General features: G+C 47.8%; 1 protein-coding gene across 5 annotated transcripts in view; it reads left to right on the top strand.

Moving 5' to 3' along the window:
- Positions 1-16,702, top strand: part of EFR3B (EFR3 homolog B) — a 149,942-nt gene that overhangs the window by 98,318 nt on the left and 34,922 nt on the right. For all 5 annotated transcript variants that reach the window (XM_075126303.1, XM_075126300.1, XM_075126302.1 and 2 more), the window contains 2 exons: positions 3,151-3,272; positions 15,009-15,158. In XM_075126303.1, coding sequence (XP_074982404.1) covers positions 3,151-3,272; positions 15,009-15,158 — 272 coding nt within the window. The remainder of the gene's footprint in view (positions 1-3,150; positions 3,273-15,008; positions 15,159-16,702) is intronic.

Raw genomic sequence — 16,702 nt, 5'->3', positions numbered from 1 at the left:
ATGGATCATTGGGATGGATTACCTGTTCTGTTCATTCCCTCTGGGGCACCTGGCATTGGCCACTGTCGGAAGACCAGATACTGGGCTAGATGGACCTTTGGTCTGACCCAATACGGCCGTTCTTATGTTCTGTGTCGTTTATGCCACCAATAAGACGGACAATTTGGACACTGTTCTCCCAGCAGCCTCGCAGGATAGGCAAGCAGAGAAAAGAAAAAGAATAAAGTCTAGCTGCACCTGACTGGTGGGGGGAGAGAGGAGGACTTGAAGTGCTCACTTTAACTTCGAGTTGCCATGGTGATGGGCACTGTATTAGAAGCTAGATAGACCTAGCACACTTCAGAGGTAAGTCGTATTCTCCCCGTTTTGCAGATGAAGACATAAGAACGGCCATACTGGGTCAGACCAATGGTCCACCTAGCCCGGTATCCGGTCTTCTGACTGGCCAATGCCAGGTGCTTCAGAGGGAATGAATAGAACAGGGCAATTTTAAGTGATCTGTCCTCTGTCATCCAGTCCCAGCTTCTGGCATTTGGAGGTTTAAAGACACCCAGAGCATGGGGTTGCATCCCTGACCATTTTGGCTAATAGTCATTGATGGACCTATCCTCCATGAACGTATCTGGTTCTTTTTTGAACCCCGTTATACTTTTGGCCTTCACGACATTTCTGGCAATGAGTTCCATGGGTTAACTGTGCGTTGTGTGAAGAAATACTTCCTTATGATTGTGTTAAACTTGTTACTTATTAATTTCTTTGGGTGACCCCTGGCTGTTGTGTTATGTGAAGGCGTAAACACACTTCCCTATTCACTTGCTCCACACCAGCCACGATAAAACCGTAATGAAAGCAAGGGAATCTGAAATAGAAGTGATGCATAAATGTCTCTTTCTGGCAGAGGGAGTGGGTCTCTGCAGTCTTCATTGCTTTGCTAGTGGACAGATGGTAGCTTGAAGCATAGAGCTGATGTGCTGGCTAGAGGCTGGACGTCAGCTCCTGGAATGAAGCATTGCTAGGAGCCTTCTTCCATGAGCAGTCGCTCCTCTCTGGCTGATTTGCTGTGTTGCGCTAGTAATTAGGACGGTTTTGGAGATAGCTTTAAGTGGTTGACTGTAGCGTATCCCTTCCTGCCTCACAATGCCATCCAAACGCGGCTGCTGCTAACAGAACTCTTGTGGCGACGTAAAACTTGCACGTGCTGGCGGATCATGATCTGCCCAGTTGTATAGGTGCAGCATAGTATGAGCCCAGGAATTATCTGTCGGGCTACAGTAGCCAAAACCTCACCAGGGAATTGGTTGTGCCTGCATTTGGAGAATGGAAAAATAAAGCATGTGGGATTGTTAGCAAAAAAGAAAATGTCAAGGACTCTGCCTTTCCCTGGAGAAGAAATAAATGCAATGTGTATTCAAAGTATCACAGCACTGGTAATTTTCTAAGATGTTTGTCTGAGATTACAGTCAGGAAAGCAATGACCACCTTCTCTTCATCGTAGCTACTTGCTAGGTGCTCATGTTAGATACCAGTGCTTGCAATTTTATCCTGAGTCTTGTGGTATTTGATGTTTTTCTGAAAGCTTCAGGTCCTGGAAAGAAACTGCAGAGACTGTCGGCTAAGTCTCTAGCCTTCGTGGTTGCAGAGAAAAGCTTGAAAATGTGACTCTCAAAGGCCAGATCTGTAGATCTGCTGACTTTACTGACACAACAAGTTTTAACTCTGGCTAGCCCCGCTGAGGCAGTGCGGCTATGAGTTGGATTCTGTCAGCAGCAGCAGTCTTGTCAACTAAGTTCTGCGGGCAGAATCTACACTACTTCCTGGTGGAGATGTTAAAAGCGGGAAGAATCCAGTTGGATTTTCAGAGTCCCATGTTATTGTAAACCTTCACTTTTCAGGCCTAGATTTCCAGGTCCGCTAGAGTAGCACTCAGTGCCCTTCTGAGGGCATTAGATGGCTTTATGCAATCTTTTTAATGCCATCCTTTTCAGATCCTGGAGATACTGAGGTTGAACTAGCCTATAATGCAAATTAGAGCAGCCTTGGGGTTGCTCTAAGTTGTCAGTGGAAAAAGGTCCTCAAGGTGCTGCTCCCTCAGCCAGGATCACCAGAGCACATTGCGTTCCCATCTGTCACATCCCCCTTCCGATCTCCTGCCTATCCCTCCACGGTGGGGGCTGGCATAGGGCTGGCTATTCAGCTCAGGATTCTCCTACATTAGAGGTATCCTCAGCGTCTGCCTTAATGCAGCTTTAAGTCCTCTTTGTATCACTGGAGCCCATAAAAGCTATAAGAATTGTAAAAGCGTTTTTGATTATTTGCAGTGGTGGTGTTGTCCGTGTTGGGTCTAGGATATTAGAGAGACGAGGTGGGGGAGGCAATATCTTTTATTGGACCAAATTCTGTTGGTGAAAGAGACAAGCTTTTGCACCGCACAGAGCTTTTCTTCAGGTCTGGGAAAGGTACTTGAGTGTCCCAGCCGCTGGAACAGACAGGTTAGCATAAGTAGTTAACACAGTTTTGTAAGAAACCATTCAAGGTGAAGTGACCTGTTAACACCCCTGCAGTCCTAGGACAAAAAAGGGGGGTTAGCGGGTGACTGTTTTAATAAGCCACAAACCAGTGTCTTTATTAAGATTGTGATTTTTTTTTAGTGTCTTGTGACGTTATGAATTTAAGCTCCCAGGCCGGTCTTTTGAAGGTGGTGTTGTGCAGGTTTCCATTGAGGACGAGGACAGATATAGAGCGATCGCTTTGTGAAACGTGCTCACCCACAGGTGACAGGGTGTCTGTCTTCTATCATTTTCCTGTGCAAGTTCATTCGAGAGCGTAGTGGTTATCTGGCTTCACCCACAAAGTTGTTACGGGGTGTTTATTGCACTGGATGAGGTACCCCGCATGTTGCGATAGGTATGAATAGGACCCAAGAATCTTGACAGGTGTGTTGTGGGGGATGTTGATCATTGTAGCGGTGGAGATATGGTTGCCGGTTTGGCATCTTTTCTGGCAGGGTCTGGTGCTGCTTTGAGTTGGTGTGACCTGCTCTGTGAGGAGCTTGCTTCTGATGGTGAGGTTTATTAATCAGTTTTCTCCCTCCCGCCTTTGCTTTCCTTTCTCTGGGCTGACTTATTCTCTCATTCATTTCCCCTTTTCCAGTTTGTGAAGTTTGCGAACATTGAAGAGGACACTCCGTCCTACCACAGGAGCTATGACTTCTTTGTGTCGCGCTTCAGTGAGATGTGCCACTCTAGTCACGATGAGCTGGAGATCAGAACCAAGTGAGTATGGGATGAAATACGTCAGCCCCAACTTCTGTCTAGCAAATGAATAACTGAACACGTGAACAAAACTTTTGGGGCTTCTCTACTTGGGCGTGGTCAGGAAAGTTAAACTGAATTAACTACAGGTTAAAATTTAAAGGGGATGAGTTAAAACTCATTAACCAGTGTGGATGCTCTTATCCAGAATTCAAGAGGCCTTAATTTGGTTCATCTTAATTCATCTGGAAGCGAATTAAATTAAACTGAATTAAGGCCACTTTAATTGTGAACGAGAATGTCCACACAGGTTTAATGCAGTTTAACGAATTCATTTTGAGAATTAATTTGGATTAATTTGCCTGAGTGTCCCCATGTAGACAAGCCGTTTTATGATGCTTTTCATCTTGGGATCACTGTGCAATGGAGCCTGTGAACAACCTCTGGGAGCTGAAGCCACCTGTGAAATGGAATCCAGTTGCTCTCCATGCCATCCCACAGCTAGTGCTGGTTGGGAATTTTTCGACCAAACGTTTTTTATTTGGAAAATGCCGATGTGTTGGAAGCAAAACTGTTTGAAGAAACATACTGGATTTGCCAGAACTTTAAGCGAGAGAGGTCTCTTGGGTGCAGGATGGAACTGAAAGAGGCAGACGCCCTGCGGGTAACTCAGTGGTTAGAGCACAGGACTTGAATCCAGCTCTCCTTCATCCCAGGTGAATGGGTCTCTGCCTGTTTTTTTTCTGTTTTGTTCTGATGTGGAAGGGAAAAGTTTCTGAACTCTTGAAAATATTCACAGGAGAGGAAAACAGTTTCCCACCTGGATCTATTCCCAGCTACCTAGTAGGGAAAGCTGGTTCTTTTGCCAATGGCTGTTGGGCATAGAGGGTACAAACTCACCCTCTAGGACAACCTTCCAGAGACCACTAGAACTCACTAGAGAGAGGCCATCAAATTGGTAGAGACCCAGTGACTCAGATCAGGGTTGAGACATATGGGTGGGAAGTGTGCATCTAGTGTATGGTTCAACATAGGACTTCAGTCTCCAGTGCTGTCGATCTGGCTCCTTAGAGCAGCATTAAAATCCACTAATGTGACCGCGTGCTTGATTATAATATTGAAATACGGAAAACCGAATCTCTCTAGACACGAGTGTTAATGAGCGACTTGCTTTCCTGTGCTGGGAAGATGCTCCTCGGGAGGATTAATTATGATGAACACAGACAGATTAATGTTGTTTATGGTGATCTTGTCTGCAGTGCATTTAAAAACAACTAGCTCTTAAAATTACCTCCTCTCCGTCCCTTGCAAAGCATTCCATAACTGACTGTGATGCTCTGGGGGATCTCCCAGGCCAAGAAGGGGTTCAGTCAACACCTGTTTGCAGGGGAACTCAATAAGCCTTCCAGCCCTGAGTTCTCCTCCCGGAACATATTTCTGCAACTCCCAGCCCCTCATTGTAATGCTCACACAACCATTACCAAGGTCGCTGCTCCTTTAGAGAGACAATATACAGCAGCCTGTTATCTTAACGGGGGTTAACACATCCTTTCCTTCAGTCACGGCACTGAGCTGGTTTATAGCAAACGTAAACCAAGTTTGTGAACAAGCGAACCTCGGTGTAAGTGATCCCATAAGGACAGAAATGGTTACAAACACACACAAGTGAAAATACTCTACTAAGCCTGAAATTCAACAAACGAGAGTCTCTTGTTCAGAGAGGTTGTCTCGCCACAGTCATTACTCCAGCGTGGCTGGCTAGTCCTTAGCCAGGATCCCAACACAGAGTTCAAATCGCTTAGTTTCTTTGGCCTGGTCTACACTAAAAATTTAGGTCGACCTGGCCACATCGCTCAGGGGTGTGAAGAATCCACGCCCCGGTGCAATGTAAGGAAGCTGACGTAAGCCTGGGTGTAGACCGCGCTAGGTGGATGGAAGAATTCTCCTGTCGACCTAGCTACTGCCTCTCGGGGAGGTGGGTGACCTACACCGACAGGAGAACCCCTAGAGCAGTGTCTACACTGTAGCGTTTCAAGTGTAGACAAGCCCTTTGTCTCCTCAGGGGAAGGGCCACTTAAGGGTTTTCTTCCCCTCTCTTTATAGACCACTAAACCTTTGAAATGTGTTCTTCTGAAGTGACTCCCCACATAAAGTTCCTTTCCATGCTGGGTGTAGACGCCATCCTGGCTTCTACCCTGCATGTGATTTTTGCAATGCAAATGATCTTCCTGCAAAGTCCAGTACGAAGCCCCCTGTGCTTGGCCACACCTGGCTTCAGGTGTCCGCCCCTTTCCTTCATCTGAAAAAGCCCATTTATCCACTTCCCCTGGCATGCCTGCGTTAAATATGTTTTAATTGCTTTCCAGCACATCTGTATAAGTCTTTGTAGGGTAACTGTACCCGCATCACGCAAGAACATGAATTAGCAGTGAGTTAGTAGTTTTCCAAAGATATATTACATGCCATCTTTTGGCGCAATACCACGGCAGCAGTGTGTGAAGCACGCTGAGCCAGCCAGCCAGCTGAGATTCTCTGCTACGTGCCAAGGGGCTCCAGGCCCTCTGGCACTGGGATTTTCTAAGTGTCACCCTGACTGGGTGCCATTTCAGTAACGCCCTGCTGTTCTCTTAACCATATTTTGCCCATGGTTAGGCTGCAGTCTGAGTTTGAGTTTGAATTGCTTCCGCTCCTCTCATAGCAAGGTTAGGCGTTATAGGAAGCCTTTCAAAGGCCGAGGAATAACAAGCAGAGAGAGGCCAGGGACAGCACAGAGTAATAACCCAGTGCTTCAGAGCTGAGCCAGGAAGAGTGTCTAGCGCCTAAAGGAGAGGTGATCGTTTGGTCTCTGATCTTGGAGTCTGGAACCTTAGAGCAGCCAATGCTCAGACTATGCACAAACCCAGAGCGAAGGGCATGAAGTTTTGCTGTCCTGGACTATTTTAATGCTGCTGGACAAACTATTAGTAGCTTTATGGTAGCCCTAGGTGCTCTAGCCAGAATCTGGACCTACATTGTCATGGGCGCTGTGCAGTCATATGGTAAGAGACAATCCCTGCCCTAGATTGTAGAGCTAACAATCTAAACGGACTAATGGTGGGAACAGACACACAGAGAGGGGACATGACCCAGGGTGGGTCGTTGGCAGAGCTGGGAATAGAACCTATGGTCCAGAGCTCCCTCCGTTGGACCACCCCACCTTTCAGATAGTCTAGTGCTCAAATAGTGCAATGATGGGTATAGAATCATAGAATCATAGAATATAAGGGTTGGAAGGGACCCCAGAAGGTCATCTAGTCCAACCCCCTGCTCGAAGCAGGACCAATTCCCAGTTAAATCATCCCAGCCAGGGCTTTGTCAAGCCTGACCTTAAAAACCTCTAAGGAAGGAGATTCTACCACCTCCCTAGGTAACGCATTCCAGTGTTTCACTACCCTCTTAGTGAAAAAGTTTTTCCTAATATCCAATCTAAACCTCCCCCACTGTAACTTGAGACCATTACTCCTCGTTCTGTCATCTGATACCATTGAGAACAGTCTAGAGCCATCCTCTTTGGAACCCCCTTTCAGGTAGTTGAAAACAGCTATCAAATCCCCCCTCATTCTTCTCTTCTGCAGGCTAAACAATCCCAGCTCCCTCAGCCTCTCCTCATAACTCATATGTTCCAGACCCCTAATCATTTTTGTTGCCCTTCGCTGGACTCTCTCCAATTTATCCACATCCTTCTTGAAGTGTGGGGCCCAAAACTGGACACAGTACTCCAGATGAGGCCTCACCAATGTCGAATAGAGGGGAACGATCACGTCCCTCGATCTGCTCGCTATGCCCCTACTTATACATCCCAAAATGCCATTGGCCTTCTTGGCAACAAGGGCACACTGCTGACTCATATCCAGCTTCTCGTCCACTGTCACCCCTAGGTCCTTTTCCGCAGAACTGCTGCCTAGACATTCGGTCCCTAGTCTGTAGCTGTGCATTGGGTTCTTCCGTCCTAAGTGCAGGACCCTGCACTTATCCTTATTGAACCTCATCAGATTTCTTTTGGCCCAATCCTCCAATTTGTCTAGGTCCTTCTGTATCCTATCCCTCCCCTCCAGCGTATCTACCACTCCTCCCAGTTTAGTATCATCCGCAAATTTGCTGAGAGTGCAATCCACACCATCCTCCAGATCATTTATGAAGATATTGAACAAAACCGGCCCCAGGACCGACCCTTGGGGCACACCACTTGATACCGGCTGCCAACTAGACATGGAGCCATTGATCGCTACCCGTTGAGCCCGACAATCTAGCCAGCTTTCTACCCACCTTGTAGTGCATTCATCCAGCCCATACTTCCTTAACTTGCTGACAAGAATACTGTGGGAGACCGTGTCAAAAGCTTTGCTAAAGTCAAGAAACAATACATCCACTGCTTTCCCTTCATCCACAGAACCAGTAATCTCATCATAGAAGGCGATTAGATTAGTCAGGCATGACCTTCCCTTGGTGAATCCATGCTGGCTGTTCCTGATCACTTTCCTCTCATGTAAGTGCTTCAGGATTGATTCTTTGAGGACCTGCTCCATGATTTTTCCAGGGACTGAAGTGAGGCTGACTGGCCTGTAGTTCCCAGGATCCTCCTTCTTCCCTTTTTTAAAGATTGGCACTACATTAGCCTTTTTCCAGTCATCCGGGACTTCCCCGGTTCGCCACGAGTTTTCAAAGATAATGGCCAATGGCTCTGCAATCACAGCCGCCAGTTCCTTCAGCACTCTCGGATGCAACTCGTCCGGCCCCATGGACTTGTGCACGTCCAGCTTTTCTAAAAAGTCCCTAACCACCTCTATCTCCACAGAGGGCTGGCCATCTCTTCCCCATTTTGTGATGCCCAGCGTAGCAGTCTGGGAGCTGACCTTGTTAGTGAAAACAGAGGCAAAAAAAGCATTGAGTACATTAGCTTTTTCCACATCCTCTGTCACTAGTTTGCCTCCCTCATTCAGTAAGGGGCCCACACATTCCTTGGCTTTCTTCTTGTTGCCAACATACCTGAAGAAACCCTTCTTGTTACTCTTGACATCTCTGGCTAGCTGCAGCTCCAGGTGCGATTTGGCCCTCCTGATAACATTCCTACATGCCCTAGCAATATTTTTATACTCTTCCCTGGTCATATGTCCAACCTTCCACTTCTTGTAAGCTTCTTTTTTATGTTTAAGATCCGCTAAGATCTTAAACATAAAAAAGGGTACCTGTGTGAGAATCTGGCTGGAGAAAGCTTAAGGTCGCAGTCACTTGTAACTTTCAGGTTTTGCTTCTTGGGGCCTGCTGCTTGAAGGAGACTTTTTTTTCTTTTGGAAAGTGGGAATAAAACCACACCAGCCATTTCTGAGAACAGGGAGAGCGATGGGGAAAATATTTTCCCAGAGGGGAAAAGTAACATTGGCAGCTTTGTGTTTTGAAAGTTGTCTGGCTGAAACGGCTGAGACTAGAAAGCTGAAATTTGACAAGGAACGAGCCTTAACTGAGAAGAGATGCCTTGAAGTGTTATAGTGAAAATTGGATGAGATTTGGCTGAGTTCTAAGGCTTTGAAAATTGCATTTTCACACATGAAGAGTCAACCTTTACTATTTGAACAATCAGAAGGAAGAATAATCCACTACTCGGCTCCCATATCACGCTTTTCATCTGGTGTCAAAACTCAATAAGGACTGGTGGCTCCAGGTGAGATTCACCTGCTTCTCTAGCAGAGCTGGGTCCAAGCGACGAGTGATACGTGGAGTCAGATTCAGACTCCAACTGCCCCTGTGCCGAGAGTGGTTGAATTCAGCTCACTGGCAATGGGGAGGAGCCATCACTAAGGCTAGCATTTAGTCGGGGGGATTTTTAATAAAAGTCATGGACAGGTCACAGGCAATAATTTAAAAAAAAAAAATTCATGGCCCGTGACCTGTCCATGACTTTTACTAAAAATACCCACCCTGACTAAATCTGGGGGCGGAGGGGGGGGGGTTGCTGTGGGGGAGAGGGGTGCTCCGGGGGGGGCAGATGGGGGGCTGCTGGGGAGGGCAGGGCCAAGTGGGTTTCGGTTGCCACTGGGATTGCAGATGCCCCGACATCCAGGCACATTTGGATCTAGAGTCTAGGCCCATCTCTGTTTGCAGCGGGCTAAGTCCTGAGGTTCCCACTCCGTTTTTACTGATCGAAAGCCTTCACAGACTGCTGCCCCGCTTTACTTCTAGTGACCCAATGGGAAGTCTGTTTGTTTGCCCCCAGGATTAGGGCCTAAGTTTCTTGGGCACGACTCTTCTGTGTGGGGGCTCAGGGACGTGCTGGTCCACACACAGCTGCAGTATGGTCGCCGGAAGGGCTTGCCGGTGACTTACCAGGGGAACATTAAAGTTCATAGTCTGGGGGCTTTTACTCCACTTCCAAACAGTTCATTGAGAAACAAACGCCTAGAAAATGAGGAGAAAATAGCGACTGACCTGTGACCCTTACTCACAGGGTCACGATTTCCAATTGCATGGGGCCTCTTTTTCCCCCAGACCTGGTTTCAGCCAACCCCTCCGTCCGTGACCATCTGACCTGCCCTGGGATACTAGGAAACGGCCTCTGTATTTTAAACAGTTCTGTCCATGTACTTCACGCACCAATTCCCTTGACGCCTCCTGTAGCTCTAATGCCAGTGGACGTTTCTGTTCTCCTGAAGCACAGCTGCTTATCCACTTTTTAACACCGCCCCAAATTCTTCTAGTCCCAGCCCTCCCACACCTGTTTCACCTGGTAAAAGTCAGCAAGCTGCCTCGGAGCTCGGTCTGTGATTCAGCACCAGGTCCTCAGCTGCGGTAAATCAATGGCTCTCACTGATTTATTCCAGCAGAGGGTCTGATCCTTAGTGTTTATTGATAAATGAGGTTGCAGGGCCAAGTTCAGACCTGGGACAGTTCCCCTGAAGTTATAATGTATGTCGTCTCTCCAAAAGGAACGGAACACTGCAGGGTTTTTCTCCCCCCGGGATTGCTGGGAAGTCAAGCCATGTCTTTAAACAATGCAGTCATTTTCCAGGGAACAGATGCCGCGTGGGGTGAACCATCCCTTAAGGAGGGTACGTTTTTCTGAGATATGTCCCTTTAACCACCTTGGGCCTCATATTTTCAGTGGTGCTGCAGTGAGCGAGGCTGGGAGTGAGGATGCCCAGGCATTGATGGCATGTCAGACACAGCTTCTCCAGCCTGGTCTGTTGGCTTTCTTCAGGTTCCCTTGGGGCCTGTGGGGAGGTTAGTGTGTTTGCTTTAGGTCAGGGCTGCTGTATTTGGGGAAAGAGGCAAGCCGTAGGAGCCACAGAGGAATGAGAGGCATTTACACCAGATCCTCAGCTGGTGTAAATTGACGTAGCTGCATTTACGTCAATGAAGCGAAGCTGATTCCCGCTGGCGGGGATCTGGCTCAGAGGCCCTTGGGATCCCATCCAGGGAGCGCTGCACCTGTTTAATGATCACCCCACTATGGAATGCAGGATCGGGACCTTCGTAAACCATCCAAGGCAGGGATCTTGTCGGCCGGTTTGTCTTGAAGGCACCTCTTGCAGCCCAATTTAAATAATAAGCATCCCAGAGAAGCATCTATTCGGACCTGGAGGGGGATTGTCAAAGGCAGAAAGGTGCCCAACTCCCATGGAGCCCATTCCAATCTGGAGTATAGTTTAGTGGCTGAGCAGAGTCTCTTTGGGCTGATTTGTTCACTGCACCTTATTTTCCCCTTACTCTGATCAGGGAACATTTCATTTTCCCCTAGCAAGACAATGGTGCAGAAAACTCATTGTTTCCCCCTGACCCATAGAGCACAAATGATCCTGGTTCAATTACGTGCTGGATTGCAAGAGACCTATTCTGCAGTTCCTGGTTCCTGCAGTTGCTGGGAGAGCAATACAGCGGTGCATAGACAATCCAGGAAGTTTTTGGAAAGCGTAGGGGACAATTTCCTGGTGCAAGTGCTAGAGGAACTAACTAGGGGGGGAGCTTTTCTTGACCTGCTGCTCACAAACCGGGAAGAATTAGTGGGGGAAGCAAAAGTGGATGGGAATCTGGGAGGCAGTGACCATGAGTTGGTTGAGTTCAGGATCCTGACACAGGGAAGAAAGGTAAGCAGCGGGATACGGACCCTGGACTTCAGGAAAGCAGACTTCGACTCCCTCAGGGAACGGATGGGTAGGATCCCCTGGGGGACTAACATGAAGGGGAAAGGAGTCCAGGAGAGCTGGCTGTATTTCAAGGAATCCCAGTTGAGGTTACAGGGACAAACCATCCTGATGAGTCGAAAGAATAGTAAATATGGCAGGCGACCAGCTTGGCTTAACGGTGAAATCCTAGCGGATCTTAAGCATAAAAAAGAAGCTTACAAGAAGTGGAAGGTTGGACATATGACCAGGGAAGAGTATAAAAATATTGCTCGGGCATGTAGGAATGAAATCAGGAAGGCCAAATCGCACCTGGAGCTGCAGCTAGCAAGAGATGTCAAGAGTAACAAGAAGGGTTTCTTCAGGTATGTTGGCAACAAGAAGAAAGCCAAGGAAAGTGTGGGCCCCTTACTAAATGAGGGAGGCAACCTAGTGACAAAGGATGTGGAAAAAGCTAATGTACTCAATGCTTTTTTTGCCTCTGTCTTCACTAACAAGGTCAGCTCCCAGACTGCTGTGCTGGGCATCACAACATGGGGAGTAGATGGCCAGCCCTCTGTGGAGAAAGAGGTGGTTAGGGACTATTTAGAAAAGCTGGACGTGCACAAGTCCATGGGGCCGGACGAGTTGCATCCGAGAGTGCTAAAGGAATTGGCGGCTGTGATTGCAGAGCCATTGGCCATTATCTTTGAAAACTTGTGGCGAACGGGGGAAGTCCCAGATGACTGGAAAAAGGCTAATGTAGTGCCAATCTTTAAAAAAGGGAAGAAGGAGTATCCGGGGAACTACAGGCCAGTCAGCCTCACCTCAGTCCCCGGAAAAATCATGGAGCAGGTCCTCAAAGAATCAATTCTGAAGCACTTGCATGAGAGGAAAGTGATCAGGAACAGTCGGCATGGATTCACCAAGGGAAGGTCATGCCTGACTAATCTAATCGCCTTGTATGATGAGATTACTGGCTCTGTGGATGAAGGGAAAGCAGTGGATGTATTGTTTCTTGACTTTAGCAAAGCTTTTGACACGGTCTCCCACAGTATTCTTGTCAGCAAGTTAAAGAAGTATGGGCTGGATGAATGCACTATAAGGTGGGTAGAAAGTTGGCTAGATTGTCGGGCTCAACGGGTAGTGATCAATGGCTCCATGTCTAGTTGGCAGCCGGTATCAAGTGGAGTGCCCCACGGGGCGGTCCTGGGGCTGGTTTTGTTCAATATCTTCATAAATGATCTGGAGGATGGTGTGGATTGCACTCTCAGCAAATTTGCGGATGATACTAAACTAGGAGAAGTGGTAGATACGCTGGAGGGCAGGGATAGGATACAGAGGGACCTAGACAAATTGGAGGATTGGGCCAAAAGAGATCTGATGAGGTTCAATAAGGATAAGTGTAGGGTCCTGCACTTAGGACAGAAGAACCCAATGCACAGCTACAGACTAGGGACCGAATGGCTAGGCAGCAGTTCTGCGGAAAAGGATCTAGGGGTGACAGTGGACGAGAAGCTGGATATGAGTCAGCAGTGTGCCCTTGTTGCCAAGAAGGCCAATGGCATTTTGGGATGTATAAGTAGGGGCATAGCGAGCAGATCAAGGGACGTGATCGTCCCCCTCTATTCGACATTGGTGAGGCTTCATCTGGAGTACTGTGTCCAGTTTTGGGCCCCACACTACAAGAAGGATGTGGATAAACTGGAGAGAGTCCAGCGAAGGGCAACAAAAATGATTAGGGGTCTGGAACACATGACTTATGAGGAGAGGCTGAGGGAACTGGGATTGTTTAGTCTGCAGAAGAGAAGAATGAGGGGGGATTTGATAGCTGCTTTCAACTACCTGAAAGGGGGTTCCAGAGAGGATGGTTCTAGACTATTCTCAGTGGTAGAAGAGGACAGGACAAGGAGTAATGGTCTCAAGTTGCAGTGGGGGAGGTTTAGGCTGGATATTAGGAAAAACTTTTTCACTAGGGGGGTGGTGAAACACTGGAATGCGTTACCTAGGGAGGTGGTAGAATCTCCTTCCTTAGAAGTTTTTAAGGTCAGGCTTGACAAAGCCCTCTGGCTGGGATGATTTAATTGGGGATTGGTCCTGCTTTTGAGCAGGGGGTTGGACTAGATGACCTCCTGAGGTCCCTTCTGTCACGGAGTCCCTGGGCGATGCTCTGGAACTGCTCCCCGTGAAGCCAGTCAGGACTCTGGGGAAGTCTCCTCTCTGGGAGCAGACTGTCTTCAGGACACAAAGCTCACACAGCTTCCACCTTCCTGGGTCTGACCTCGGAGCATTCAGCATCCTCTACCCCTCCGTGCGCTTCCCACAGCGAGTCCGCTCAGGCGGGGCTCCTGGGGAAGCCAGAGTGTCCTGCACCCCAGCTTCGCAGTCAGATGTGACTCTCAGCCAGCCAGTAAAACAGAGGTTTATTAAATGACAGTGGATCTGCCACTTCATGGCTGCCCTTTATCTTTGTATTGGGCTAAACCAAATCCCCCGATCCAACACCTCCTCCCCACCACATGCTGGGGAAATTTAGATCTTGGTCCAATTGTAAATGTCGCATCCTTGGCCCATCGCTGTTTCTAAGCAGATTGACCTCTCTGTTAAGTGAGAAATAAAGTCAGGAATTCACCCCCTGGCCCTGGCTTGCACTACTGGTGCTTTGTCCCTCTCTAGCGCCTTTCACCTGAGGCTCTCAGAACATGTTACAAACTTAAAATTAGTCCTGACAGCAGCCCCTGGGAAAGACAGAAGTAACATTATCTCTAGTTTAGAGATGGGGAAACTGAGGTACGGAGAAGTAAATTTACTTGCCATAGATCACTCTGTCACACAGCTGGAAGGAGAAGCCAGAGCCTGGACCCCGCCATACACTGTTCTAATTAGAGCAGGTCGGAAAAATGCTAACACAACGTTCTTTTCACTGGAATTTGCCAATTTGTCAAACTTTAAATGTTCCGTGGAGACAGTTCGATTTGACAAAGTTCTGTGGGAACCCTGCTGGGTTTCCTGCCAGCTCGCCTGCTATGCTTTTCAGCAGCCCATCGTCTGGGATGGCGGGAGCAGAGAGGCTAGAAGCTCCTTGGCCGTCTGCACTTCCAGGGCCTGTAGCTCTGGGACAGCCCACCAGACAGACTGCCCTGGAGTCAGAGGTCCTAGGGTCTGTGACTGCAAAACAGCCCACCAGGCACACTGCCTTGGAGCTTGGGGCTCTGTCCCCTTTTGCAGAGAATTTTTTGCTCTCAATCGGAACAAACCCAGATTCTGAACTCTTGAAATCCTCCATGAAAGGGAATGACCTCCCTTCAAACAGCTAGAGTTCTAACCAGCAGGCCCAGCTCCCAGAGCTGAGAAAGGAAGCCCAGAGTCCTGACTCTCTGTCTTAACCGCTAGATCACATTCCTCTTGCAGAGTTAGGAAAAGAACCCAGGCTTCCTGAATGGCCAGTCCACTGCTCTCACCTCTGGATGACCATCTCTTTCCTAATGTCACACCTGTGGGATGGGTAATCCCCAGCAGTTTGGAGTCACGGGTTCAGACGTTCTAATGAATGGGTAGCACTGTGTCATCCGTGTGTTGGTCTTTTGTTTTTGTGGTTTTTGTTTATTTTAATCTTTTCCTTAAGGATCCGGACGTCTGGCATAAAAGGCCTCCAGGGGGTGGTGAGGAAGACGGTTAATGATGAACTCCAAGCGAACATCTGGGACCCGCAGCACATGGACAAAATCGTGCCTTCGCTGCTCTTCAACCTACAGCACGCAGAGGAGGCTGAGAGGTGGGAGTTTGCTTTTCCCTTCCTGGTAGGGGGCGTGGAGCTGCAGATAGCGTTTTTGGTGCTGCTTAGAATTCCCCAGTGCTAGAGTCTGGGTAGCAGCAAACTGTTGTTCTGTTCCCCGAGCAGCGAGGAAGGGTTTGAATTCCTGGAGGGCCCTCTGTCCTTGCTGGGTGAGAAATGGGTGGACCCGGCCTTGGGAGGCTGTCTGGTTTCAGTCGCAGTGTACACGTTGAAGCAGATCCTCAGCTGGCACAAATCGATGTCAACGGAGCTACGTTGGTTTGCAGCGTTGAGGACCTGACCCATATTTCCTACTATTGCCACAAAAAAGGGATGGCTAAAACAACAAAACGATCTTCTCTTAAACTGCACCCCAACCCCCCGCATCAGGCTTTCTGCAGACGTCATAAAGAGGTGTAAAAAAAAAAAAAAACAATCCAGACATTTTGTTTCCATTGCAGGTGACCTTTAAGTAGAACTGGGTGACATTTATTTTATTTTATTTATTTCTTGGCAAATGGTAAATTCAATGAAACATCCATTTTCCAGGGGACCAAAACGGTTTGCGAATTTGGGTCGAATCTGGTGGAAATAAAAAGAAGAAGAAAATATATATTCAAAAAGACAAAAAAAATTTCAACCATTTAGACACTATATATTTTGATTTTTCACTTTGAAACAATGATTTTGTTTTGAAATGCAGCTAGATTTGACAAAAAAACCCCCAACAAGGTTTTTAAACAAGCAAACAACCAAAAAAAAAACCCTTGAAAATGAAACACAACAAAAAACTGGGGGGGGGGGGGGGATCACTTTTGGTTGAACGAATTGAAAAGTTTCTGCTGGAAACAAACCAATTCTCCGGATCAGCGATTCGCTGAGTGCCGTTCTCAAGTTCTGCAGCTAGCTAGTGGCAGAATCATGAGCCCTGGTTCCCTGCCCTGTAGCCTGCTACCAGCTCTCCGTTTTGTTTATATTCTCTCAAGCGCACAATATTTAACGGGCGTTAGAGTTTGGGGCCTTCGGAAGATTCCTTAAAATGAGGCAACTTGAGTTTTTGTTTGTGGTGTTTTCTCTCTGCGGGACTGAAATTGCCTGCGGGGAAAGTTCTTCATTATGATGATAGCGCTTAGAGGCCCTGTTGTCTTAGTTGCTGTACAGACGCCTGAAAGGAAGCACTCCCTTCCCTGAGCAGCTTGCAATCGAAAGAGACAAGACAAAGGCAGTGTTGTTATCCCCACTTTGCAGATGGGGAACATAGGCACAGAGAGATGAAGTGAAGGGTGTGGGGAAGCTTGAGGCAGAGTTAGGAATTGAACCCATCTCCTGAATCCTAATCAAGATCATTAGCCACCAGCTGTTCGACTCAGCTTGCTTTGCAGAGCTGTCAAGGTGAAAGTGCAGACCTGTGCATTCGCCAGATAAGTCTCAGCTTTTTCTCCGCTCTCTCTACAATTTTAGAGAGGAGTAATTGCCAAGACAGCGTGCCAGCTGTGATGGGAGATTAGGTAAAACCTCTCTCTCTCTCTCCCTTCCCCATCATA

The sequence above is a fragment of the Caretta caretta genome, chromosome 3, assembly GCF_965140235.1.
Source record: "Caretta caretta isolate rCarCar2 chromosome 3, rCarCar1.hap1, whole genome shotgun sequence".
NCBI lineage: Eukaryota > Metazoa > Chordata > Testudines > Cheloniidae > Caretta > Caretta caretta.
This window is presented reverse-complemented; position numbering and strand designations above follow the sequence as displayed.